We start from the raw sequence: 26,192 nt of genomic DNA on the forward strand, positions 1-26,192 counted from the left end.
AGGAGAGGTCTGCAAGAGTTGGGGTGCACAAGAAGCATACCTTTTTCATTATGAAAGAGCTGAGGAAATAGACAATGAAACATGTTGGCAGATGCCAAGGGCAGTGGCTTGGTTCCCAGGGGTTCACCTGGCAATGGTGCCAGGTGCAAGAGATCAGCAAAACTTACAGGATTGGTTGTTGTTGTTGGGGGGCGGGTGTCAGAAAGGAATTTGGGGGAATTAGAGAATGGAGTTGGGAATCACTTCTTGTAGGCCTTCCACTCTGGACCCCAGCAGAATCATATGGACTCTAGCCACTGGGAGAGGGAAGTTTTAGTGTTCCAAAGAAATCCTGGTAGCCTCGCAGGCAGTCTGTCCTGACCAAGGACTCTGCCTGACTGTGCCATGGTGCAGGGCAAGTCTAGCAGAGAAAGCAAGTGTTCTTCAGTTACTGCAGCTCGGCGAAGAATCCCACTGCAGGGCACTAGGGATGCCGGTCCTGCAGAGGTAAGCAGTAGGAGTGACTGGCTTAATCTATTCGAAAACCTCCTGGAAAGATCCCGAAGACCGTGGACCAAGGTGACCTGCGTGGGTGAGCGATCCATTAGCCGAATGATAGCGCTGCGGCAGAAAGCCAGAAAAAGGATATGCGTGGGAAGCGCAAAAGCGTGGGCTGGGCCTGCAGCAACGGAAAGGCGCCACGCTCGTGAGGGGAACCAGCGTTCCGGGGGCGCTCAGTGTGGGCAGGCAGGAAGCCTGGCTCCACTAGGACACACAGATTCTCTCCTGAGCAGCTGCGAACTGTGCGCCCCTTCTACCCTTAAGAGATGGGATGGGAGTTCAACAAACGCAGCCATTGCTCAGACCCCAGCACTTCTCTCCTCTAAGAAGCAGGTTCACCTCTGCCACCGCACTCGCATTTTTTTTTTTTTAAAAGCCCGGCCTTTCCTAGGCGGGGTCAAGGGCCCCGCCCACCGAAGCCACGCCCAGTAGCCGCCCCGGGGCGGGGTTCCCCTCGGCTCCCGGCTGCCCTTTCCCCTCCGGCCTCTGCCGGTGCTGCTGCGCCCAGCGGAGCTCCGAGCACGTGCGCGTGAGTAAGGACCCAGAGGGGAGAGTCCTTGGAGGTTTCCCAGCCTGAGGAAAGAAGCAGTGCAGGGTGGCTTCTGCCGGGGCATGGGACGAAATTGGGGTTCGTCCCCTCGTGACCCCGAGCTTGGAGGGCATCTGAAAGAGACTTGGGCCTCGGAGTCGTCCCCTGTTTTTCTACCATCCCTCTTCCCTCTTCTCCCTAGGGAGTCCCATAGAGCCTGACTCCGAGAGCCTCGATCTCCCAGGGCCAGGGGCAGGGACTTTGGAAGGTTTGTGAGGAACAAATGTCCGGTGGAACTGAGTCAGCCCCTTTAACCCGAGCCTTGAAAGGGGCAGGCTATTTTTAGATCTGTTTTTAGACCCAGCGAACAATGAACCCTCTCTACTCATTTTCCTGTTCCTCTAAATTATTTGGAGGAAGTCAGGAGTGAAATTTGGGGATGGCTGGAAAAAGGTATGATCTTAGCCTTACATAAATTATAATGGTGACTGTGAGGCCGGGCGCGTGGCTCACGCCTGTAATCTCAGCACTTTGGGAGGCCGAGGCGGGCGGATCACGAGGTCAAGAGAAGAAGACCATCCTGGCCAACATGGTGAAACCCCGTCTCTACTAAAAATACAAAACCTAGCTGGGCGTGGTGTCGCACGCCTGAAGTCGGGAGGCTGAGGCAGGAGAATCGCTTGAACCCGGGAGGCAGAGATTGCAGTGAGCCGAGATAGCACCACTGCATTCCAGCCTGGTAACAGAGCAAGACTCCGTCTAAAAAAAAAATGGTGACTGTGTAGGAATATTTATTATCATTTGTGCAAACATTTTGGTTATTTTTATTTTTTTTAACGGAGTCTTGCTCTGTTGCCCAGGCTGGAGTGCAGTGGGGCGATCTCGGCTCACTGCAAACTCCACCTCCTGGGTTCATGCCATTCTCCAGCCTCAGCCTCCCAAAGTGCTGGGATTACAGGCGTGAGCCACCGCGCCCGGCCTAACATTTTCGTTATTGCTTTTAATCAGTAGTTGAGGTCTTGGCACGACTACTGCCTCCAATTCCCCTCACATCCAATACTGCAGTTATTTTTCCAAGTGCTGTTTTTATTGTCCTTCAGGAAGTATTGGAGGCCCTCCTCTATCCAGTGTTCCCACTGTTCACTGCCCGTTTCTCTCACTGGATAACTTTTCCCTTTTTACTCACTCATATTCACCATCTAAGCCTTTTTTGGAATGTAGCTCCTCAGGTGTTTACTGAGTGCCCACACTATACCAGACATTATCCTGAGGATTAGCTTATATTTCACTTAAGCCTCCCAACCACCCTATTTACAGAGTACTATTAGTAATATCCCCATTCGGCTTGGTGTGCTCGCTCACGCCTGTAGTCCCAGCTACTCAGGAGGCTGAGGTAGGAGAATCACTTGAGCCCAGTAAGTGGAGGCTGCAGTGAGCCATGATTGTGCCACTGCACTCCAGCCTGGGTGGCAGAGAAAGACCCTGTAATATAATACCTCCATTCTACAAATGAGACTGAGGTATAGAGAGGTTTCTCACCCAGTATCATTTGGCTAGACACTGGTTAGGGGATAGAGCCAGGCTCCCTGATCTACTCTTTTGCTTTAATCGACTCTTTTGCTACTATTGAATGCTGTGGTGTATAAGTAACAAGAGATGAAAACAAAGCTAAACAAGGATAAGCTATTGGTTTTATTGTCTGCTGTTGTTTCTGTGGCTTAGGCCTAAGTTACCGTGTTTTGAGGGGAGGGACTCTGACTGCACACGTGTTCACTGTTGGCTGACTAACCTGGAGTTGTTTCATTGCAGAGAGGCTGGCTGTGGCAGATGCAACTGCAGGTGAGTGCAACCCCTTCAGCTCTCTTGGCTCCAGCTGTAGGCAGCTGCCTAGGTTGTCTTGTACCTAGGCAAGTGTTACACTGCTGGGAGAACAGCAGCCAATAGCTGGTTGGCATTCTGGCCCTGGTTCATGCCAACTCTTGTGTTGACTACCCCAGGATGCCAGCATAGTTGCTTATCCATTAAGGCAGGCGTGTTTTTTGGCTTCCCTGGGCCACATTGGAAGGATAAGAATTGTCTTGGGCCATACATAAAATATAGTAACACTAACGATAACTGATAGCTAAATTTAAAAAAAAATTGCCAAAAATAACTCCTCATAATGTGTTAAGAAAGTTTACCAATTTGTGTTGGGCTGCGGGTTGGAAAAGCTTGCATTAAGGTTTAATCTGTGAGAGCATGACTTTTTGCAGAGAATAAGTCCAGACCTTCCTGAATAGTTCTGGTCCAACAGGTTTGGGTAGCATGAAGTTACTTGAATCATACCTTGGAAACAGAACAAAGCTAATGGGAAGAGGGGGTTGGTAAAAATAGATGGAAAAGTCACACCTTTATTTTTAGTGCCTACCAAGTGCTCAAAGGGGGCCAGATACAATGGGATTTTTGCTAATTTCACTGAAATTAAAGTCCATGGCTCCTACTACCCACCATAAAAGCTAGTCATGACACCCTTTGTAGAGGGATGGATTCCCTATTAGGGAAACATTGATGGTAATTCACTTTAAAATTATGGGCATTCTCTAGCTGTTTAATAAAATATTAAAATATTGATTGAGGGGGCTCTGGGTACTGAACAACTACAACCACACTAATTTCTCCTTTGGGCTGACAGTATATTTGCTTTAGTTGCTTACTGATTTTCAGAAATGAACAGTTGTTGCCCCATTAAAGTGGTAGATATTGAGTTACCTTTGTAGTAATTTTGTTTTGGAATGCTTTTTCCCAAGTAGTTGGGATGATAGGTGTGTGCCACCACAACCAGATAATTTTTTTTTTTTTTTTTTAATTTGTAGAGACAAAGTCTCATTATGTTGCCCAGGCTTTAGTAGAGACAAGGTTTCACCATGTTGTCCAGGCTGGTCTTGAACTCCTGGGCTCAAGTGATCTCCTGCCTCTCAAAGTGCTGGGGTTACAGGCATGAGCCACTGCACCGTGCCTGGCCTGGAATGCTAATCTTTTGAGAAGAGATGACCCTCGGTTGCTGTGAAAAGTGACATACTAGTTTCCACAGGAGGAAATGGGAAGGATGTTGGGGGGCAGGGGAGTTGTTTATCAAAGCTTGTTTTGTTAGATCAGTTGGCATTCCCTTAATAGGATTCTCTCAACTAAATGTGAGTGCTTTGTGTGAATGCCTCAACTGTGAATAGCCTTTTACATATGGGGTCTTAAGGCTAGTGATATCTGTAGGGCTTGGGGGATGGTTAGCTTTATAGTACTATAGGCAGGGAAAAGGCAAATAATGGTAAATAAAATAATTCCTGAGGCTATAGAAATTGGGGTAAATGGCAAGCAGCATTCTATTTCCATCTCTCCAGATAAGGGTCCTTAGGAGCTGCTATTTTAGACCAGGGTGCCAAACATTCAAATTCATGGGAAATATATCATGTCTGCTCGTCTTTTTTTTTTTTTTTTTTTTTTAATTGACAGTAGTTGTATATGTTATATGGGGTACAATATGAGGTTTTCATACATGTTTACATTGTGGAATGAGTAAATCATGCTAGTTAACACATCTAGCACCTCACATACTTATATTTTGTTGTGGTGAAAACATTTAGTATCTTTTAGCAATTTTGAAATATACAGGCCAGGCACGGTGGCTCGCACCTGTATTCCCAGCACTTTGGGAGGCTGAGGTGGGAGGATCATTTGAACCCAGGAGTTTGAGACAAGCCTGGGCAACAGAAAGAGATCTCATCTCTATAAAAAACAAAAAAGAAATTAGGTGGGTGTGTTGGCATGCACCTGTAGTCCCAGCTGCTTGGGAGGCTAAGCTGGGAGGATCACTTGACCCAGGAGATTGAGACTACAGTGAACCATGGTCATGCCACTGCACTCAGTCTAGACAGAGTGAGACCCTATCTCAAAAAATATATATATATATACACACACACATAATGCATTGCTATTTATTATATTCTGTGTACTAGATCACTAAGTTTGCTTGTCTTCCTTTTTAGGATGACTTGAAAGTAGGGCATCCTTCACCCATCTGAAGGGAGGAAATAGTGGCAGGTGACAGTCTGCATGTGCAGTTTTCAGGTAAATATCCCTATTCATTCCAACATTGACTACCTCCTCTGTGCCAGGCCTGTGGGCTAGTTGGTATCTATCAGGAAACAAATGGGAGGTAAATTAACCTGTATTTGTAAGATCCATGAAGGAAAGGACAATATATCTTGTTTTATTCACTGCTAGATCCCAATCTCAGTGCTTGGCACATGGCAGGAACTCCCTGAATGTTGGATAAAACAACTGAAAACACAGAAGGGGATTCCTGTTAAAGGGTTTGACAACAGGGTCTGCAATTAGTGCTTCCACGCCTGTTTTGCAGTCAATATTCAACTGATACGTCTTCTACCTGGAGTGCCTAGGTATCTGAAACAAATAATGAGAAAGCTGTTTCAGGAATCATCCAGCGGTTGTCAGCTATCCAGGCTCATGTGGTGCCTGTGATGGTGTTACACTGTTGGAAGAGCAAACACTGTCTTTATTGAGGTTTGGCTCCAAGCACTGTTTTGGTGTTGTAGCTGAGTACCTTTGGGCAGTGTTTTGCACCTCTGAGAGTGGAATGACTCCTCCTGTGGAGTTGATCCTAGTCTGGGTGCAAACAATTTTTTTCTGTTAGAAAAAGGACCCTGTCTTAGGGACAGCCTGTCATTCTTTACCTCTTTGAATCCTAGATGCCTTCACCTGAATGACATCTACCTCCGTCAGGACCCCAGATGTCTGACAGCCCTGTGTGACACCAAGATAAGTAACGTATGTAGTCTTCTTGTCATGTAGGTCCCAATTAAATTACTATAGCTCAGATGGGGGTAGGGAACTTAAAATTATGATTTGAAAAATTATGTAGAGTATCAGACTTTTTTTTTGGGGGGGGGACGGAGTCTTGCTCAGTTGCCCAGGCTAGAGTACAGTGGCTCGATCTCGGCTCACTGCAACCTCTGCCTCCTGGGTTCAAGCGATTCTCCTGCCTCAGCCTCCCGAGTAGCTGGCACTACAGGCACCTGCCACCATGCCAGGCTAATTTTTTTATTTTAAGTAGAGACGAGGTTTCACCATATTGGCCAGGCTGGTCTGAAACTCCTGACCTTGCGATTTGCCTGCCTTGGCCTCCCAAAATGCTGGGATTACAGGTTTTTTTGTTTGTTTTTTGAGACGGAGTCTCACTGTCTCCCAGGCTGGAGTGCAATGGCGCAATCTCGGCTCACTACAACCTCTACCTCCTGGGTTCAAGCGATTCTCCTGCCTCGGCCTCCTGAGTAGCTGGGATTATAGGCGCGCACCACCACGCCCAGCTAATTTTTGTATTTTTAGTAGAGATGGGGTTTCACCATGTTGGTCAGGCTGGTCTCGAACTCCTGACCTCGTGATCCACCTGCCTTGGCCTCCTAAAGTGATGGGAGTACAGGCATGAGCCACCGTGCCCAGCCAAGTATCAGAATTTTAGAGAATTCTTAGGATCTAAAGTCCATCCCTCACTTTTCTGGAGCTCTGCTGTGCAGTAGGTATATGCTACATGTGGCTGTGTAAGTTGATAAAAATTAATCAATTTCTTAATCTCAGAATCTGGCTGCTGACTACCCTATTGGACAACTCCAATATTAGAGAACATTTCCACCAATTCAGAAAGTTTATTATGCACTGCTGTTCTAGAGCAGGGATCAGCAAACTTGCTGTAAAGAGCCAGGTAATATTATGCTTGTTCAGCCATGTGGTTTTTGCAACTATTTTTGCAGCTCTAGTGCAAACACAGCCTTAGACAATATCAACACATAAGCAAGTCTATAGTTCTAATAGAACATTATTTATGGACATTGAATTAGAATTTCATAAAATTTTCAGTGTCAAAATTGTTTTCAATGATTTACAAATTTAAAGACCATTCTTATTTTGAGAGCCATACAAAAACAGCAGGCTGGAATTGGCCCGTAGGCTATGGTTTGCCAACCTCTGTCCTGGAGAATGAAATTCAGGCCTTGAAAGTTGAACAGCTCATTAGTGACAGGTTCAGAGCCAATAGCAATGTGTCTTTCTGAAAAGTTTAATGTTATCAATAGCTTTGCCTTAGAGCATCATACTCTTCATCTTTTAGGGCACTAAGGTGACTGCAAGAAATTAACCAGTAGTAAAAATAGTCTGTTTTTTTGTGTGTTTGGGATTTGTTTATGTGTTTTTTTGCATGGGTTACTTACAGCAGTTCTCTCCACTTTTAATGTGCTCCAAAGGGAGAGGTCTTAAGAAAGAATAGCAGTCTGCACTTATCAAACTCAGCCACAATCTCAGTCTGAGTTGGTAAAACCGAAATGGCTCCTAAGGAAAGAGGAAAATTTTGTGTCATGAATAGTCACAGTACTTTAAATCTGAGGCCTCAAGTTCTAAGCATACAGGTTGTCTTCCTGACTACAGTAGTGCTATCCATGTGCAGAGACGTTCCTATATTGCTACTTGAAAATAGATAATTCATTGGTATTTCTGTTCCTGTATTCAATATCCCAAAAGGCATCAATGGTGTAATCATGTGCATTTAAATAATTTGATGGGATTTCCTACTTGATAAATAAAGTTACTCACCTACTTATCCCTGTCGATTTTTTTTTTTTTTTAAGCAAAGAAATATATTTCCTGGTGAGTCTAAGAAGATTAGTTTTTAAAATCTTTTTTGATACAGGGTCTCAACTGTGTCACCCAGCCTGGTGTGCAGTGGCACAAGCACAGCTCACGGCACCCTTGACCTCCTGGGCCAAGCAAACCTCCTGCCTCAGCCTCCCAAGTAGCTGGGACTATAGGCATGTGCTACCATGCCTGGCTTCAAAGTAGTTATTTGTTTTTTTTAGAGACAAGGTCTCACTCAGGCTGGTGTGCAGTGGTGTGGTCACAGCTCACTGCAGTCTCAACTTTCTGGGCTCATGTGGTCCTCCTGACTCAGCCTCCTGAGTAGCTAGGATTACAGATGTCACTCTGCCTGGCCTCGAAGTAGTTTTTTTTTTTTGCTCTGTTGCCCAGGCTGGAGTGCAGTGGCACGATCTCAGCTCACTGCAACCTCCACCTCCTGGGTTCAAGCAATTCTCTTGCCTCAGCCACCCAAGTAGCTGGGACTATAGTCACATGCCACCACACCTGGCTAAGTTTTTTTTTGTATTTTTAGTAGAGATGGGGTTTTGCCATGCCATTTCAGCCAGGCTGGTCTCAAAACTCCTTACCTCAGGTGATCCACCCGCCTCAGCCTCCCAAAGTGCTGGATTACAGGTGTGAGCTACCACACCCAGCCGAAGTAGTTTTTTTCTGTTAATCTTTTCCCATGCTGCAATGAGAACTTGAATGAGACTGGCAGGGTTACTGGTCTGTAAATACCCAGGCTGCCAGCTGCCATAGGTAGCAGTAAACACAAGTGCCTCTTTTCATTGCTTAGGCCAAGTTTCAGGTCTTAGGCCTGTACCATATTAAGAGGAAAAACTAAAAATAAGGAGGGTTTCCAAACACCCCCACCAACCTTGAATTTTTTAAAAAAGGAGGGAACCACAATTAATAAACACTATTCCTGGCACCTGTCCATGATTTCACTTGCTGGGTTGAAACAAACTAGTGTCAGTGGGATTTTATGTTGAAATTTTGGATCATGTCTCACTCAAATTTAAACCAGAAAAGCAAAACCCAGAGGGATAAATTCTGCAAGTCCCAAAGGGACACAAAGAGGTGGCTAAGTGCCTAGGAATTCACACAAAGGAAAACACCGTGCTAAGAGCAACTAATTAAGAACTTAAAAAGAGTGACAATGACTCCTGTGAATGTTGTTGCTTAATTAGGGCTTTATGAACACAGCTCCAGTTAATGGACCTGTCAATATACTCTTGAAAAACAATTTCACTGAATTAACAAATTAACTGTAATAACTTAAAATCTCTGCTTAGCAACATCTTTCTCCTTAATGCTATTTAGGAACACTTGTAATAAGCCAACTTGATGAGTCATAAATTTGTCAGTTTAGTAGCCTAAGGCTTGTTCAGAGGAGACCCTGTTACTTGTTTGGTCTTCCTTGCCCTCCAGTAAAGGCCCTTTAGGATGTAAGAATGTTCTGTGCTGCTTCTTAAGGGTGATATACTCATTGGGAAAGTACAGTAAAAAGGACTTTAAAATTTATTTTATTTTACAATACTTTTAGATTTATAGAAAAGTTGGGAAGATGGTACAAAGAGTTCCCATATATACCATACCCAGTTTCCCCTAATAACATCTTACATTGGTATATTATGGTTGTCACAATTAAATGGGCTAATATTGATACATTAGTATTAACTAAAGTCCATACTTTGTTCAGATTTCATTAGTTTTTATGTAATGTCTTTTGTCTGTTCCAGGATCCCGTTGAAGATACCACATTACACTTAGGCTCCTGTTGGCCATGACAGCTTCTTAGACTTGTTTTTAATGACCTTGACAGTTTTGTTTTTTTTTTGTTTGTTTTTGAGACGGAGTCTCTGTCATCCAGGCTGGAGTGCAATGTAATGGCTCAATCTCAGCTCACTGCAACCTCTGCCTCCCGGGTTCAAGTGATTCTCCTGCCTCAGCCTCCCCAGTAGCTGGGATTACAGGCACGAGCCACCGTGCCCAGCCGCCTCCTAAATTCTTAAAACGTTCCATTTTTATTCTGTGGTCTTAGTTTATTCTGTCATGTAGAGAATAGTGGTTGAGCCTGTTGTCTTTTGAGAGTGGATGCTGTAGTCCTTACATGGCTGACTTTCACCCCGTAAGCTTATAGTAGAGGATGGGGATTTTGTTATCAGCTGCTAAAAGGGAGAAGCCAAGCCCAGAACTAAGGGTTCTGATGAGTTGAAGGAGAGGGAAGATGCCCCTCAAGGCAAAGAGCCTCTGAGTTAGAATCTGTGCTTCACCAGAGTGACAATGGTAGAACTTCTCCTTCTCAGTATTAATTCTCCTGGAGAGAACTCTAGGGTTGTCTAAACCTGTTCAAATAGGCTGACTACCCCAGCAAGTGATGGGTTGGACATAAGGCAAAGAACAGGAGGGGTGAAAGGGGGCAGAACAGACAAGTTCTGTCCCAGCCTCTGCTACCTCTAACCCCATGGCATTCTATCCTTTTCTACACTGGGTTTCCATTTCTTACCCCAACAATGATCTGTTCTTCCAGGCGCTGTCATTTAATTTCCCAGACACTTGACCTGCTTCTGATTTGTGTACTCCCTCCATGGCTGAGTTGCAGTGAGTGACAATAATCTGTGCTAATTACTTATCTTGCCAGAAGACTCAAAGGGTTTATGGCTTTTACTAATTGAACTCTATGCTAGATGTTAGGGATAAATGGTTAACAGGACACAGTTCTTGATTATCTTGCTATGGTCTGTCAAGCCTTATACAATCTAGCCTTATCTCTCTCACCCTCTTATCTTTATCACCCGTAGATTCCCTTGTTGGCCACTGGTTTCTTTCAGTCCTTAATTAGCCTTTTGTCACTACCTGTCTACACATGCTGTTTTTCCCTTCTCATTCCATCTTGACATTGTCTATTTTGAGATCTCAGCTCAGTTGCAGAGAAGCTGCCTTCCCCATCTGGCAACCCATTATATGTGTCAGAGTACCATGTTGTACCATAGAGCTAGACACAGGTGCCATGTTGTGTCTTGAAATGTATTCACCAGCTTCCAAAGGTTTACCTCAATCCCCTTTACTCAAGAAGCCTCAGTTCTACTGACAGTTGGTAATAATAACCTCTCTGTCATAATGTACCCAAAATAGAGTAAGAATATCATGCTTTTCAGTAATACTCCAGTGAGTGAGGCTAAGAGTACCATTTTTGTTCTTATAAAAGAATTTTTTTGGACATGAATACAAAGGTGTCAGGTTACCAAATCATTTGCTAGTAGACCCTAACAATATCACCTATAGGAAACTAAACGTAGCCTTTAAACATTAAGTGATGATAATGGATTTGGCCAGGCGCGGTTGCCTATAATCCCAACACTGAGAGGCTGAGGTGGGTGGATCACTTGAGGCCAGGACAGGACCAGCATGGCCAACATGGTGAAACCCCGTCTCTACAAAAGAAAAAAATATAAAAATTAGCTGGGTGTTGTGGTGCATGCCTGTAATCCCAACTATTTGGGTGGCTGAGGCACGAGAATCGCTTGAACTTGGAAGGCAGAGGTTGCAGTGAGCTGAGATCGTGCCACTGCACTCCAGCCTGGGTAACAGACTGAGACAGTCTCAAAAAAAAAAAAAAGAAAATAATGGATTTGCAGAGACTTGCTATTTAGATTTCAGACATCTGTTAACTAAAACACACGTGTAGGCTTTTGTTACTTATTTCAGTAATCTGTAAATATCTTTATATTTGAGAAAATTCGTGAGACATCTTTGTGTAAATTATAACTTGAAGAACCTCTCTTACAAGCAGGCATATTGGTAAGTCGCTGCGAGGATATAACTTATAACCAGACTGAAGTGTATAATTATAATATGTTATTATTCTGGGGTTCTATAAAAAATAAAATCTTTGAATCTATGATTTTTTGTCATTAGGGTATACTTTGGGACATGTGGCGCCATAGAATATCAACACTATTTACTACATGTTGACCATGTTAAATACATTTAACACATCTCTTTTTTCAACAGCCCTACAAGGTACATGTTACTTGCCCAAAGTCACAGTCACACAAGAACTTGTGTGGTGCTGAATGAATCTGGCTCCAAAAGTACTGTTTGGTTTAGGAGCTTTCATGTATAGTGCCCTCAAGTCTCGTAAATTTCTGCTTCTTCAATCATCAACCTCGTTCAATCTAACATCTTGAAGGAACTACTCAAATGTCTTACTTACAGATTCTTACAACTATTTCAAATGCCAAATACCTTGTTTCAGATGGTCAACATCTTGGCTACTCTTGCTGTAGTGTGCAGTGGGTTCTGTTTGTCCTAACAGAACAAAACATAGTCTTTCAGATTTTTAAAAAATATTCCTCTGGAAAGCCTTAATGAATGCCACATTCTAATCCCTAGTCTTGCCCCATGATATGATTTATCACTTTTTATTAAAATTCCTCAATGCTTGCCCTGTTGTGTCTTGAAAAAACTATGGGCCAGAATAAGAATTTCAAGACATTTTTTAAATTTTTATTTGAGACAGAATCTCGCTCTACTGGTGGCACAGGCCTCTACTCCCAGTTACTTGGGAGGCTGAGGCAGGAGAATTATTTGAACCTGGGAGGTGGAGGTTGCAATGAGCCAAGATTGCACCATTGCACTCCAGCCTGGTCAATAAGAGTGAAACTCCGTCTCAAAAAAAAGAGAATTAAATGAGATCAAGAAAACAAGACATGAACAATATGAAGTTCAACAAACAGAAATCATTAAAAAGAACCAAATTCTGGAGCTAGAGAACACAATGACTAAATTGGAAAATTCCACAGACGTTTCAACAACAGACTCAAAAAAAGAATCAATGAACTTGAGACAGATCACTTGAAATTAGTCAGAGGAAAAAAAAAATGAAAAAGTGAAGAAGCCTATGGGACACCATCAGGTGAACCCATATATGCACTTTGGGTATTTCAGAAAGAGCAGAATAAAGGGCAGAAAGTTTACTTAAAGGAAACTTCCCCAATCTGGAGAGACAAATGAATATCCAGATCCAAGAACCCCAAATATATTAAAGATATCTTGACCAGGACACATGATTAAACTCTCAAAAGACAGAGTTTTGAAATTCATATATAACCTTTTCAAAAACTCCTTTGTAAGACCTGACCCCATCCTCTTGCCACTGCTAGAAGAGCAGCTACTGGTTAAGTTTTCTGTTTTTAAGTAGCCTTAAAAAATGACCTGGTTCCAGGGCATTAAAACTGTCCCAGTAGATTTCTGAGGTGTCAACTCTGCTGCAGACAGCATAACATTCAAAGGCTCTGCATTTGTTTCTAGCTGCAAGATCATAGGCAATCTTCTTTTTAAAAGCTATTTATTTATTATAAAATAGAAATGGGGTCTCACTGTGTTGATCAGGCTGGTCTCGAACTGCCCTCAAGTAATCCTCCCACCTCGGCCTCCCAAAGTGCTATGATTACAGGTGTGAGCCACTGTGCCTGGACTTTTTAATTTTATTATTTATTTCTGTAGACCTCCTCTGTGGACAAGCTTCTTGATATCTTATGTGAAATAGGAATAATGGTACGTTGGCCAGGCACAGTGACTCACACCTGTAATCCCAGCACTTTGGGAGGCTGAGGCGGGCAAATCGCTTGAGGTCGGGAGTACAAGACCAGCCTAGCCAACTTGGTGAAATCCCTTCTTTACTAAAAATACAAAAATTAGCCAAGCTGGTGGCACGGGCCTGTAATCCCAGTTACTTGGGAGGCTGAGGCAGGAGAATTGCTTGAACCTGGGAGGCGGAGGTTGCAGTGAGCCAAGATCATGCCACTATACTCCAGCCCGGGCAAGAGAGCCAGACTCCGTCTCAAAAAAAAAAAAAAGGAATAATGGTAATTAAAATGTGTTATCAACTGCTTAGTAGAACATGTAAATAGTGGTCTATTCTGCTAGACTCCTGAGCTCCATGAGAGCAGAGACCTTTTATTTTGTTTTATTTTGTTTACTATTATGTACTGGCAAGTGCCTAGTATACAATAGTAATAAATAGTCTCTCAAATATTAGTTGGCTGCTGAATATCAAATGGTTGACCTCAAAGGTGTGAATTCCATAATTCCATTTTGTCGTCTTTTAGGACTTTTACCTTTGTCAAGCTTAATTTTCTCATCAAAATAAATTTCAAGAAAAATAATGTCATTGATGGCAGGACTCCTCATATTCACATAATATATTTTAATGGATTTTGTGGCGTCAAAATATATGTCCCCAATCTTTTCTTGCTTTTTCCTCTACTCAAAATTGGAAAAGGTCCTCATTATAATCTCAAATCCATACTGTATTCTGGCATTGAAAGTTTCATTACAGGGCTGGGAGAGGAGGCTCACGCCTGTAATCCTACCACTTTGGGAGGCCAAGGCGGGTGGATCACCTGAGGTCAGGAGTTCGAGACCAGCCTGGCCAATGTGGCAAAACCCCATCTCTACTAAAAGTACAAAAATTAGCTGGACATGTTGGCGCACACCTGTAATCCCAGCTACTCGGAAGGCTGAGGCAGGAGTATCGCCTGAACCCGGTGGGCGGAGGTTGCCGTGAGCCAAGATTGCGCCATTGCACATTAGCCTGGGCAACAAGAGCAAAACTCCGTCTCTAAAAAAAAAAAAGTTTCATCATTAAGCTGTACCAAACTTGTCACTTAGACCTTTCAAAGTCTCACCAGCAATTCTTGCTTTGAAAGGCCCCATTCTTTACCATTCCTGATGCACACCCACTCCCACACCCAAATGTGAATACAGCTTTTTACCCATGCCTGCTCACAAACAGGCCCACTTTGAGGTCAAACTCCTTGTCAATCTCCATCAAACCAAGATCCTAAGGGCTGGAAGTTTGTCTTTTCCATCATTGTAGAATGTCCTTCATGAAATAGGCATTTGATGAGTGAAATCTTGCATTAATTTTGGTGGCCGGGCATGGTGGCTTACACCTCCAATCCCAGACTTTGGGAGGCCAAGGCAGCCAGATCACATAAGCCCAGGAGTTCGACACCAGCCTAGGCAACATAATGAAACCCCGTCTCTACAAAAAATACCAAAAAAAAATTAGCTGGGTTTGGCGGCGCGCTTTTGTAGTCCCAGGTACTCGGAGGCTGAGGTGGAGGAACACTTGAGCCCAGGAAATCAAGGCTACAGTGAGCCAAGATGGCACTACTGCACTCCAGCCTGGGAAACACGAGACCCTGTCTCAAAAAACAAACAAACCAACAAACAAAAACCAAACTTTTTTTCCTTTGTGTCTTTTTGCTGATAAGCCCCTAAGCACCTGTTATATTTCTTTTGAATCTCCCACATCATCACTAAGTTCCTCAATAAATAATTACTTCGTTGAAAAAGTTTGACTTTCTCTGCACGATCACCAGATGGCATTAGAACCTTATGCAAACATGGGTAGGTGTGTATCTGAACTGAGATTTGATAAGCAGTCATGTTTCTGTCTGCCAAAGGACCAGAGGCTGTTGTTTCATCTAATAGTTGAGAACAAGATCAGTTGGAATCAGACTTGCAGAGCAGAAAGCAGATCAGCTTTTGAGTGGAAGACTCAAGAGTCACTGAAAAGTAAGATTCCCTCCAAAAAAATTTTGTCTTTCCAAAGCTAGCTACATGGTGGGTTTAAACATCATCTCTTTTTTTTTTTGAGACGGAGTCTCACTCTGTCGCCCAGGCTGGAGTGCAGTGGCGCAATCTCAGCTCACTGCAAGCTCCGCCTCCTGGGTTCACGCCATTCTCCTGCCTCAACCTCCCGAGTAGCTGGGACTACAGGTGCCTGCCACCACACGCCCAGCTAATTTTTTTTGTATTTTTAGTAGAGACAGGGTTTCACCATGTCAGAAAGGATGGTCTCGATCTGACCTTGTGATCCACCCGCCTCAACCTCCCAAAGTGCTGGGATTACAGGCATGAGCCACCACGCCCGGCCACACCCAGCTAATTTTTGGATTTTTAGTAGAGACATGGTTTCACCATGTTGGCCAGGTTGGTCTTGAACTCCTGACCTTGTGATTTGCCCGTCTCAGCCTCCCAAAGTGCTAGGATTACAGGCGTGAGCCACCACACCCGGCCAACATCATGAGGGAAGCCCCAGCCTTTGATGAATCCTACCAAATTCCTTTTCCAAGCCTGTCAAATGATTGGCCTCAAAGATGTGAATCACATTTTGTAAGCTTTGCTCAAACCTTTGAAAAACAGAACATAACATACAGATGTAAGATTGCAGTTCCACTTTCACAATGGCTATTTAAACATTTTCCTTGCCTGGGCGTGGTGGCACACACCTGTAAGTCCCAGTACTTGGGAGGCTGAGGAAGGAGGATAGCTTATAGCCCAGGAATTAGAGGTTACAGTGAGCCACAATCAAGCTACTGCACTCCATCCTGGGTGAGAGAGCAAGACCCCATCTCTAAATATATACCCTGTCTCTAAATTTATAAATATGATAAAAAATACATAAATATATATAAATATATTTTATATTTATATATAAATTTAATATATAAATTATATATTTATATATTAAATATATATTTATATTTTTATATTTAATATATATATAAATATATATTAAATATATAAATAATATATAATTTATATAAATATATAAATTTCCTTCTTGCAGCTCCAGCTCTCAACAGAAGACTTTCTCACAGAGTAAATTGATATTAGCTGACTATAATGTCCATGTCTTCCTTCTACCAATCTAATGAAATTTCAGCACTGTCTGCTCCATACCTCCTGTTACTGTAAAGGAAATTATCTTTCTTCCCTATCCTTTCAGGAACCTCTATTATGGATTATCCCATCTCCTTGTCTTTCCTACAATTCCTTCATTAAGATATCCTTACTGCCAATTCGTTGTGCTGAAGTCCCTCACGTAGTAAAACAAAAAAACCTTAATCCTGCTTTCTCTCCTCTAGTCTCTTCATAGCCAAAATTTTCTGCATTGAGTACTTTTTGTCTTCCTTCTTCCCATATTCAGCCTTTCCAGTCTATTTCACGCTTCAGTGGAAGCAACTCTCAATGTTACCTGATATCCATGTTGCTAAATCTTGTAGATGTCATTGGTCTTCATCTTGACCTCTTGGTAGCATTTGACCCTGTTGATCACTTTGTCCTTGAAGTATTTTGTTGTTGTTTTCAAGGCAACACAATTTCCGTGCTTTCCTTCCTCTGCCTTCCCCTCATATATACATATATTTGCTTTTCTCCCCCTACCCCTGTCCACTAAGTTTCCTTTGCTATACTTGATTAAAGTTCCTCAAGGATTGGCGCTCAGGCCTCTTTTTTCACTGCATCCACTTAAGGTTCTTTTTTTTTTTTTGAGACAGAGTCTTGCTCTGTTGATAAGGCTGGAGTGCAGTGGTGTGATCATGGCTCACTGCAACCTCAGCCTCCCAAGTAGCTGGGATTACAGGCGAGCGCCACCACACCCAGCTAATTTTTTATATTTTTGGTAGAGATGGGGTTTCACCATGTTGGCCAGGCTGGTCTCGAACTCCTGACCTCAAACGATCTGCCTCCCAAAATTCTGTGATTACAGGCATGAGCCACCGCGCCTGGCCGCTCTTTTTTTTTTTTTTTTTTTTTTAACAGGGTCCTGCTCTGTTGCCTAGCTGGAATGCAGTGCCACCCCCTCCCAGGCTCAGTCGATCCTTCCACATCAGCCACCCCTGACCCTGTCTACCCCTGCCCCGGAGTAGCTGGGACTACAGGTGCGTATGCCACCATGCCCGGCTAATTTTTGTATTTTTTGTAGAGACATGGTTTCACCATGTTGCCTATGATGGTCTTGAACTTTCTGGCCTCAAGCGATCGGCCCACTTTAGCCTTCCAAAGTGCTGGGATTACAGGTGTGAACCACTGCGCCTGGCTTTAAGTTTATTTTTCAACTCCTGTTACTTCATTTACGGCATTAACTTGTAAATTTGTCACTAACTCACAATCTTTCCCTGGGCTCAAGACCCATATATACCACTCCTTACCTTAAAATTCATGTGTCCCCAACTGAACTTGTGTTGGATAGTATTAAATAGGACTTGTATTACCCAGTTTATCTTAGATTCTGCATTTGAATTTGTAACCCCAGGGAAATGGCCCTTTCCTACATCTCCAGCCCTTTTTAATGTCTATGCACAGGAGGCTGAGGCGGAAGGATTGCTTAAACCCGGGACGCAGAGGTTGCAGTGAGCCATGGTCACACCACTGCACTCCAGCCTGAGCAACAGAGCAAGACCCTGTCTCCAAAAATAAACAACACACCAAAAATTCTGCAGTTTCCCAAAGTCTACCTCAGAGTTTTCACACATTCTGATCCCTCTGCCTGGGGATGCTTTATTCCCTTCACCTAGTTAATTGCCTACTCGTCAGATATTAGCTCAAACCTCAGTTTCTCAGGAAAGCTTCTCATTCCCTCAGATTATTCACTCGTCTCAAATACATATTTATTGGTTTAATGTCTGCATAAAGTGTAAGCTCCATGAGGGCAGTGCCTTTGTCTCCTTTCCTGCTCTTTGGCTGAGGCCTAATATATTGACACAGTAGGTACTCAAGAAATATTTCTTGTATCACTGACTAAATTAGATTGAGATAAAGTAATATTGTGAATCAGTGGCTTACTACTTATTTTGTAGATAAAACAATTTACCCTGTCTTGAGATGGTAACTTCATTTTTTTTTGAAACGGAGTTTTGCTTTTGTTGCCCAGGCTGGCGTGCAATGGCGCGACCTTGGCTCACCGCAACCTCCGCCTCCCGGGTTCAAGCGATTCTCCTGCCTCAGCCTCTCGAGTAGCTGGGATTACTGGTATGCACCACCATGCCCGGTTAATTTTTGTATTTCGAGTAGAGACGGGGTTTCTCCATGTTGGTCAGGCTAGTCTCGAACTCCCGACCTCAAGTGATCCACCTGCCTCGGGTTTCCAAAGTGCTGGGATTACAGGCATGAGTCACCGCGCCTGGCCAAGTAACTTCATTTTTATGGCTATGCCATTTCAGGTAGTGCTTCGTTGAGGCATCAAGACTCCACTGACCAGCTTTTTCACTTTATTGAATTACATAACCTTTTTTTTTTTTTTTTTTTGAGACAGTGTCTGACTCTGTAGCCCAGGCTGGAGTGTGCAGTGGTGCACTAGGCTCGCGGCAACCTCCGCCTCCGGCTCAAACGATCCTCAACCCCGTCCTCCGTACCAGGTGAGTAGCTGGGACCACAGGCGTACACCACCACGCCCAGCTAACTTTGTGTTATTATTATTATTTTAGTAGAGACGGGGTTTCGCCACGATGCCCAGGCTGGTCTGGAACTCTTGAACTCAAGTGATCCACCCGCCAAGGCCTCCAAAAGTGGTGGGATTACAGGCGAGATCTACCGTGCCTCAAATCACATAACCTTTTAATGTCTCAGTTTTGTGATCTACCAAATGGTATCCCACAGTAGCCGCCTCTCAAGGTTATTGTAGGGTTATGTGTAAACTGCTTATTGCATTGCCCACCTTATAGAAAGCACTCCATATTATAATCATTAACTGTGCTGGAAAATTCCCAACTCTCCAGATGCGGAGTTCTGCAAGGATGGTTGGGGAGAGAGTTGCAGCCAGATTAGGTCTCCAAACAATTTACTTAAGCCTCTGAAGGCCGGAGCTCAAATCCCGCCAACCCAGGTACCTAACCAGTACCTCAGTCCCAAGAGTGTATTGCATTCAGTCAAATTCACCAAAAGGCGGCGGTGGTCTTTAGGAAGGAAAAGGCTTGCGGTCCTCCGCCTCAACGACCCTCCTGCACAGAATTCCTGATTTTAAAAACCAGCTGGCCACTTTGGGAGGCCGAGGCGGGCGGATCACAAGGTCAGGAGATCGAGAGCATCCTGGCTAACACGGTGAAACCCCCGCCTCTATTAAAAATGCAAAAAGAAATTAGCCAGGCGTCGTGGCGGGCGCCTGTAGTCCCAGCTACTCCGGAGGCTGAGGCAGGAGAATGGCGTGAACCCGGGAGGCGGAGTTTGCAGTGAGCCGAGATCGCGCCACTGCACTCCAGCCTGGGTGACAGAGTGAGACTCCGTCTCAAAACAAAAAACAAAACAAAAAAAAAACAGCTGGCTGGGCGTGTAGGCTCACGCCCTTAATCCAATGCTGAGAGGCGGAGGCGGGAGCACTGCTTGAGCCAAGGAGTTCCAGACCAGCCTAGGCAAAATAACAAGACACCATCTCTACGGAAAAAATAAAAATAAAAAAGTTAGCTGGCCACGGTGGTGCGAGCCTGTAGTCCCAGCTACTGGGGAGGCTGAGGTGGGAGGATCCCTTGAGGATAGGAGTTCGAGGCTGCAATGAGCCGTGATAACGCCAGCGCACTCCAACCTGAGCAACACAGTTTATTTATGATAAATAAATAAACATACCTAAATAAAAACCAGCCAAAATGGTATCGTTTTCCCTTTGTGGCCCCAATATCTGGCGCTTTCCACCATTCCTTGGCAAACAGAACAACCAGAGAGCATAAAAGTCTGGTCTAAGCCAGGGACTCTCGCGAATCCCTTCTAACGCATACCCTATTTAAACTTTGTATTATGCTATTCAGGAGGTTGACAAACAGCTTTTTCGGGAATGGGACTCGAACTCGTAAGCCACGTCTGTTCCTCCATTTCCCGCCTCAGCTGGATGACGGAGAGGGATCTCCCGGATTAAAGAACAACGACCGCAGGCGAGGGCACGAGCGAGGTGCGCGCGCTGAGTAGGGGGAGGTGCCTGGCGCGCGCCGAACCAGATCGAGGGGGTGGGGGCGAGCTCTCTCGCGAGAGTGGGTTTGTTCTTGGGCTGCAGCCGCTGCCGCCGCTTCTCGCCAGCGCCGTTGCTGCGGGGGATTGTGGGAGTCTCCGCGTCCCGCTCGCTGGGAGAGAGGTACCTCTCCTTTTCCCTCTCCCTTTCCCTAAGGTAGGCGTGAAGCGGGTAAGAGTCGGGGTCGGGTGGCTGGGGGTTCTCCGTGTCCGCCGGGAGGGGACAACGACGGCGACAGGGGCTGCGGGGAGCCGGCGGCGCGCCTTTCTTGCTCGCTCCCGCTCTGCCTCCCTCCGCGTTGCGTATGTGAGCCGCCTGATCGGCGGCCGCCATGTTAGGAGCGCAGTGGCGGCGCAACCAGCCTTCTAGGGCGGCGGAGGTGAGCGGTCCGGGAGGGAAACACGCGGCCGGCCAAGGGCCCAGGGTGCGGCAGGAGATTTTGGGTGAAGAGGTGCGCTGACCGGCCGAGCTTCCTGCGCGTCCTGGGCTCGTTGTGGGCGGGGGCAGGACGACTAGCCCGTTACACGCGGGCCGCGGCGCTGAGGGGGAGGGAGGAGCTCGCTCGAGGCCTGAGGGACAGACTGTACACTGGGGGCTTGCCGTTTGAGGAGGATGGTTAAGATAGCTAAGTCCTTGGGTAGCGCCAAATAACCCGTTCGCCTTTTTTTCTCTGAAAATGTTCCCCCAAAATGGAGGATTTCGCAGACTCTGAAGAGCCTGCTTGTTTGAGCAGCGTTTCTTTCTTTTCCCGGTGTCTCGGCCTTCACGCCGCTCCTTGCCCATCGCCTCAGAGCGCCCCCTAAGACTCCCGGCCTACACGCGCGCGCGCGCGGCGTTAGCTGGACATCAGAAACAATTCCTCCCCGCCCCCCATCGCGTAAAAATGGCCGAAAAATGAAGCGTTAACGCTTGTTTTTCGTACTGCGTCGTGGAACAAGCCGCCTGCAGTACAGTGCGAGGCGGGTGATTTGCACTTGTTTAGTCAAGTCACCTCACATCCTTTTTCTCTTTATCAAAATAGTATTAGTCCAGGTTCCTCCAGAGAGGATCGTGTGGTGTAGGACCTTCCGGTTTCCAGACAAAGGGTTTTGGAGTACCGTGGTGTAGTCGCCGCATCGTTCTTTGCATTTCGAGCTCTGTGCCATGTTCTGTGTTTGGCATTTACCGTGGATGAATATCCCCTAGGTGTTTATCCTGCTCTGTGGCCCTGTTCTGTGGAATATTCCTATTGGATCAGTTACAGTTTTTTAGCCAGATATTTCTAGAACGGTTATGGTGGTTCTGAAATGGCTAGTCTTTCGGGCGCGCTGGAATAATGTGAAGAATGGTTGATTTCGTAGGTAGGGGTCACGAGATTTTGTATTGGTACTGCGTTCTGTGTTTTAAACCTTGGCTTAAGATTTCTGAATAGTCGGTAAAATACATTTTTCTCCCAGGGAAATCTAAACAGTTTATGCGGACAAAAATGATGTTTCAGGCTATTTTAATAAATGTTTAAAATTTCCCTTTAAAAACATTTCTTTACTAATGGCTCAGTCATCTACGCAGTCTATCGACGTTTTTCACAGTATTGTTTTAAAAATCAAGAAAGGCTTGACATTTTCGTTGCAAAAACGCTCTGGATGATGCCTTTTCCACTTAAATAGAATGTTTTTGCAAACTCGAAATTAAACAACATTAAAATACTGCATGAAGTTTCTTGGTTATGTAAGATTTGGAAAAGATCATTTAGCCAGATGTGTGTTGAAGTGCTTTAAATTTGTATTTCTTCCTTTGCACTTAACAGTGTATACTTAGAACATTACTTTGTACTTTACCCAGAGAAGTTTCGCTTTATCATCTTTATATATTTTTCAGCCGTGTACAGCTTTTATATCACATTTTGAACTAACTTGGAAGGATTTAACTACCCTTGATCTGTGCATTTGTTTTAGTCTTTAAACATACTGATTTTTTTTACTAATGCTTTTAGAGTTTGTAAACGCTAATATTACAAGTCAGTTAATGGTTTTTACTGAGGAGTGCAACGGTGGTGTCGTATTTTAGGAGCATCACGTAGTTCAAATCCCTAATTTTATAGAAGAGAAGGTTAAAGCCCAGATAGGTCGTGACCAGTTGCAAATAGTAGCAGTGCTGTCAGTGTGGTCTACAGAGGTCTTGGATCTTTTTTTTCTCTGAAACAGGATCGCTCTGTTGCCCAGACTGGAGTGCAGTGGTATGATCAGTGGCTCACGGCTCACAGCAGCCTTGACCTCCCAGGCTTAAGTAATCCTCCCACCTCAGCCTCCTGGGTAGCTGAGATCACAGGCGCGCGCCACCACACCAAGCTAATTTTTTGATAGTCTGTAGAGACGTGTTCTCACAATGTGGCCCAGGCTGGTGTCGAACTCTCGGAGCTCTTAGATGTTGATTCAGACTCCTTCATAGTATAATAGGCTTAAAATGGAAAGACTGTGCGTACAGGAATTTATCCTAAGGAAGTAGTGTGTCAGATTTGCGTATATAAATTTAATATCAGTTATTAAGAATTTTTTAAAAAATATTCAAGTTTTGGGAATCTGCTAATTCTGTTGTGAAAGTGGAAATCTATACAGCCACTTAAAACAGTATCGTAGGTGAAGAGTATGATGGGAAAATGGTAACGGTATACAGTTTTAACTGGAAAGGAAAATGTTGTAAAACTACTAATGTCGTTTGATTGTTTTTTAAACGACAATGTAAACATGAAAATAGAGATATACCCCAAAATGTTTGCTCAGATGTTGGCATTGTTTCCTCCCTGATGTTTTTCTGAATTTACCACGAGAAATAACATCAACTTTAGTAATGAGAGAAAAAAATGAAAAACATATTTTGTAAATACTGTAACTGCTTAAAATATTAGAGTCTTCTGTATTAAGCGAAATTGGCATAGACATAAACTAGCTGCTTCAAGTCAAGTGAAAAGTACTGAGAAGTGACAGAAAGTAGTGCTTGTTGTGTAACATTTTGGATATTGGGTATAAGCAAACACAGGAATCAGAATATTCTTAGGCAAAAATGTTAAAATCATTATTATTGGAAATAGTACTAATTAGCTTACAATATGAATTGCAGCCAAAGAATTGAATAATGGTTAGTTGTTCTTAGAACATCTTTTTGTTAGGGATACTTGATTTTATATATCTCCTTTAGTTAGAATTACAGTACAGCTATCCCACACTTCTGGCAACAGGTTCTGAAAGTGGATGATTGCGGCCAGTGGCCCGTGATCCCAGCACATTAGGAGGCCAAGGCGGGCGGATCATCTGAGGTAAAGAGTTCTGAGACCAGCTTGCCCAACATGGCGAAACCCCATTTCTACTAAAAATTACAAAAATTAGCCGAGAGTGGTGGCAGGCACCTGTAATGTAATCCCAGCTACTTGGGAGGGTGAGGGAGGAGAAATCACTTGAACCCAGGAGGCGGAGGTAGCAGTTAGCCGAGGTGGCGCCACTGCATTCCAGCCTGGGCAACAGAGCGGGACTCCATCCCAAAAAAAAGTAAAGTGGATGATTGACTTAACATTTGGGATGGACAGTGCTAAGTTTGTTGGGATGGATTGGAAGGGTTATAGGCTGGGAGTGTAGTTTTGCCATTTTCTGTATATGTGGTTGGTTATTCTAAGGCACAACGCTGTCCAGGAAATAAAGTGCTGTAATTTATAATTATTAGCTATGTAGCAAACCTTTCTCATTGGATCATTAGGATTAAGGGCTCTGAAGTTCTTGATAAAAGTTTATGTGTAGAAAATTTAATGGATAATTAAAAGTAAAACAAAACAAGCCTATGGGTTGAGTTTTAGATATGTACCTTTAAAGGGGTTTTATGCATAATTTTAAAAATTAAGTATAAGTGTTAGGTTTTAACGCATTTCTATTATAATCCTATTTGTAATACAGTAAAAGTTACATGATAAAGTGCTGTTATCTGGCCTAACCTGAATATAATTTATTACTGTGGCACTTCTGTGTGGATGGAGTGCAGAGTGCCTTTGATGTGATGTATAATTTTCCAGTTGTACATCAAGCCCTAATGTTCTCTGTATAGATAAAGCTCAAGGCTCTTTGGAAGTGGGAAAAAAAAAGTGAAGTAGTAATGAAAGCTTAGGTTTGAAAAAATTTTAAAGCTATTCCAAAATTTAAAGTATGCTTGCTCCCCACCCACCAAACCTTAAAAACATCTTATCTGACATTCTCTTTAATGTGGTTCAGGCAGAAACAGGTTAGTAGGAAAACAAGAGGGGAGCGTGCCTGTGGAGCAGGAGAGAGTAGTTTGCAGATGGGTAAGAAAAGTAAAAGCAGAGTGCCTATGGTAAATGTCTTAGTGGGCCAGCAGTAAATGCAGCAAGTATGGAAAGTAATCATTTAATTAATATTAGGGAGCAGTATTATCTGCATTTACTTCATGAAGATGCATAACTTTCAGATCTTTTAGGATGATGTGTTTGGTTTTTTTCCTCCTTTGTGAGGATTATTAGGATATTAACCGTCCCTCTTTGGTATAGTAACACACAGGAACCTATACCATATGTGAAAATTAAAAGTCAATTATTTGAGCACCCAACTTAGGCAGTAGTTGGGGAAAGAATAATGTCAAAGAAGTACAAACATTTGGCTGGGTGCAGTGATTCACACCTGTAATCCCAGCACTTTGGGGGCTGAGGTGGGCAGATCACTTCAGGCCAGGAGTTCGAGACCAACCTGGGCAACATACGGAAAACCTCGTCTCTACTAAAAATACAAAAATTAGCGGGTCGTGATGGCGCGTTCCTGTAATTCCAGCTGTTGGAGACGCTGAAGCCGAATTGCTTGAACCTGGGAGGCGGAGGTTGCAGTGAGGCGAGATCGTGCCACTGCACTCCAGGCTGGTGACAGAGCAAGACTGTCTCAAAAAGAAAAGAAACACAAACATTTGAACTCCAAATATTCTTTGCATGTAGAAAAATCTAATGGATAATTAAAACTAGAGCAGAGAGAAAAGCCTAGGAGTTGAGAGATTTTTAGATATGTGACTGAAAAGATTGGAAAAGGCTATCAGTTTTAATGCTTGTGTCTGTCTTTGTGTGGGCCATGGTATTTTGGAAGAGCACCATGGAGGAGGAAGTTTTGCAGTTTTGCACCAAGGGACACCAAGAAACAGCGTTGTTCTTGGTAATGGCAAGAAATTGAAAACAACTTAAATGTTCATCATCTGCAGAATAGATAAGTACATGTGCATACATAATGATACCTATATTGCAGTGAAAATGTAGGTTTAACTCACAATTGTGGATAAATCAGTTTTTAAAAGCAAGTCAGAACAGTACATTTTAAGTCAATTTGCATGAAGTTCAGAAATGCAAAAATAACACTTTTTAAGGGTACATACATTAAGTAGTCAAACTTAAAAACAAGGGGAGTCGTTGGAAATTGCTATGTAGATTTATTTCCAAAGTCTCGTTAATGTTTTGTTTCGTATTTTTATATACACTGGTTTGTATAATACATTGAATGATTAAAAGGGGATGCTGGGCCTTGAGAAAATTAACTGGTATTACATGAAATGACAGAGGGATGCATCCCAGCTAATAATTTTATTTACACAAGCATTGAGTAGTTTCTGTAAATGGAATAGTAAGCAGACGTTTCTATA

The 26,192-nt window shown here is 43.7% G+C and overlaps 2 protein-coding genes, 1 long non-coding RNA gene and 1 other non-coding gene across 16 annotated transcripts in view; 3 read left to right on the plus strand and 1 right to left on the minus strand.

Moving 5' to 3' along the window:
* The first annotated feature begins 939 nt into the window (after positions 1 to 939).
* On the plus strand, positions 940 to 11,651 carry LOC100611837 (uncharacterized). The gene is made up of 6 exons (XR_680341.5): positions 940 to 1,069; positions 2,879 to 2,908; positions 5,089 to 5,170; positions 5,812 to 5,890; positions 6,698 to 6,821; positions 9,490 to 11,651. It is a non-coding gene; the product is annotated as an uncharacterized LOC100611837 (long non-coding RNA).
* LOC112209330 (small nucleolar RNA SNORA74) lies at positions 5,543 to 5,743 on the plus strand. The gene has a single exon (XR_002944071.1). It is a non-coding gene; the product is annotated as a small nucleolar RNA SNORA74 (small nucleolar RNA).
* On the minus strand, positions 7,327 to 24,688 carry LOC107974876 (uncharacterized). 2 transcript variants are annotated; one of them, XM_054685218.2, is made up of 3 exons: positions 20,314 to 24,688; positions 11,999 to 12,061; positions 7,327 to 7,444 (listed from the first exon to the last, which is right to left on the minus strand). In XM_054685218.2, exon 1 carries the CDS (start codon positions 21,321 to 21,323, stop codon positions 20,340 to 20,342), a length of 984 nt encoding a protein of 327 aa, XP_054541193.1. In that variant the 5' UTR covers positions 21,324 to 24,688; the 3' UTR covers positions 7,327 to 7,444; positions 11,999 to 12,061; positions 20,314 to 20,339. The 2 variants fall into 2 exon arrangements, with proteins under 2 accessions (XP_054541193.1, XP_054541192.1); XM_054685217.2 differs by having other exon boundaries at positions 20,165 to 24,688.
* Positions 20,526 to 26,192, plus strand: part of MATR3 (matrin 3) — a 37,992-nt gene continuing 32,325 nt past the window's right edge. For 2 of the 12 annotated variants that reach the window (XM_054684025.2, XM_054684023.2), the window contains exon 1: positions 20,612 to 20,696. Coding sequence is in view for 2 of the 12 variants with exons in the window: in NM_001205233.1 (NP_001192162.1) it covers positions 20,872 to 20,919 (48 nt within the window). In the remaining 10 variants the exon portion in view is untranslated. 12 annotated transcript variants of the gene reach the window in all.

This window comes from Pan troglodytes, chromosome 4 (genome assembly GCF_028858775.2).
Source record: "Pan troglodytes isolate AG18354 chromosome 4, NHGRI_mPanTro3-v2.0_pri, whole genome shotgun sequence".
Taxonomy (NCBI): Eukaryota; Metazoa; Chordata; class Mammalia; order Primates; family Hominidae; genus Pan; species Pan troglodytes.

Coding starts and splice junctions, on each gene's coding strand:
- LOC107974876 (XM_054685218.2), bottom strand. CDS start 21,323: ATGGGCAAGGAGCGGCGTGAAGGCCGAGACACCGGGAAAAGAAAGAAA.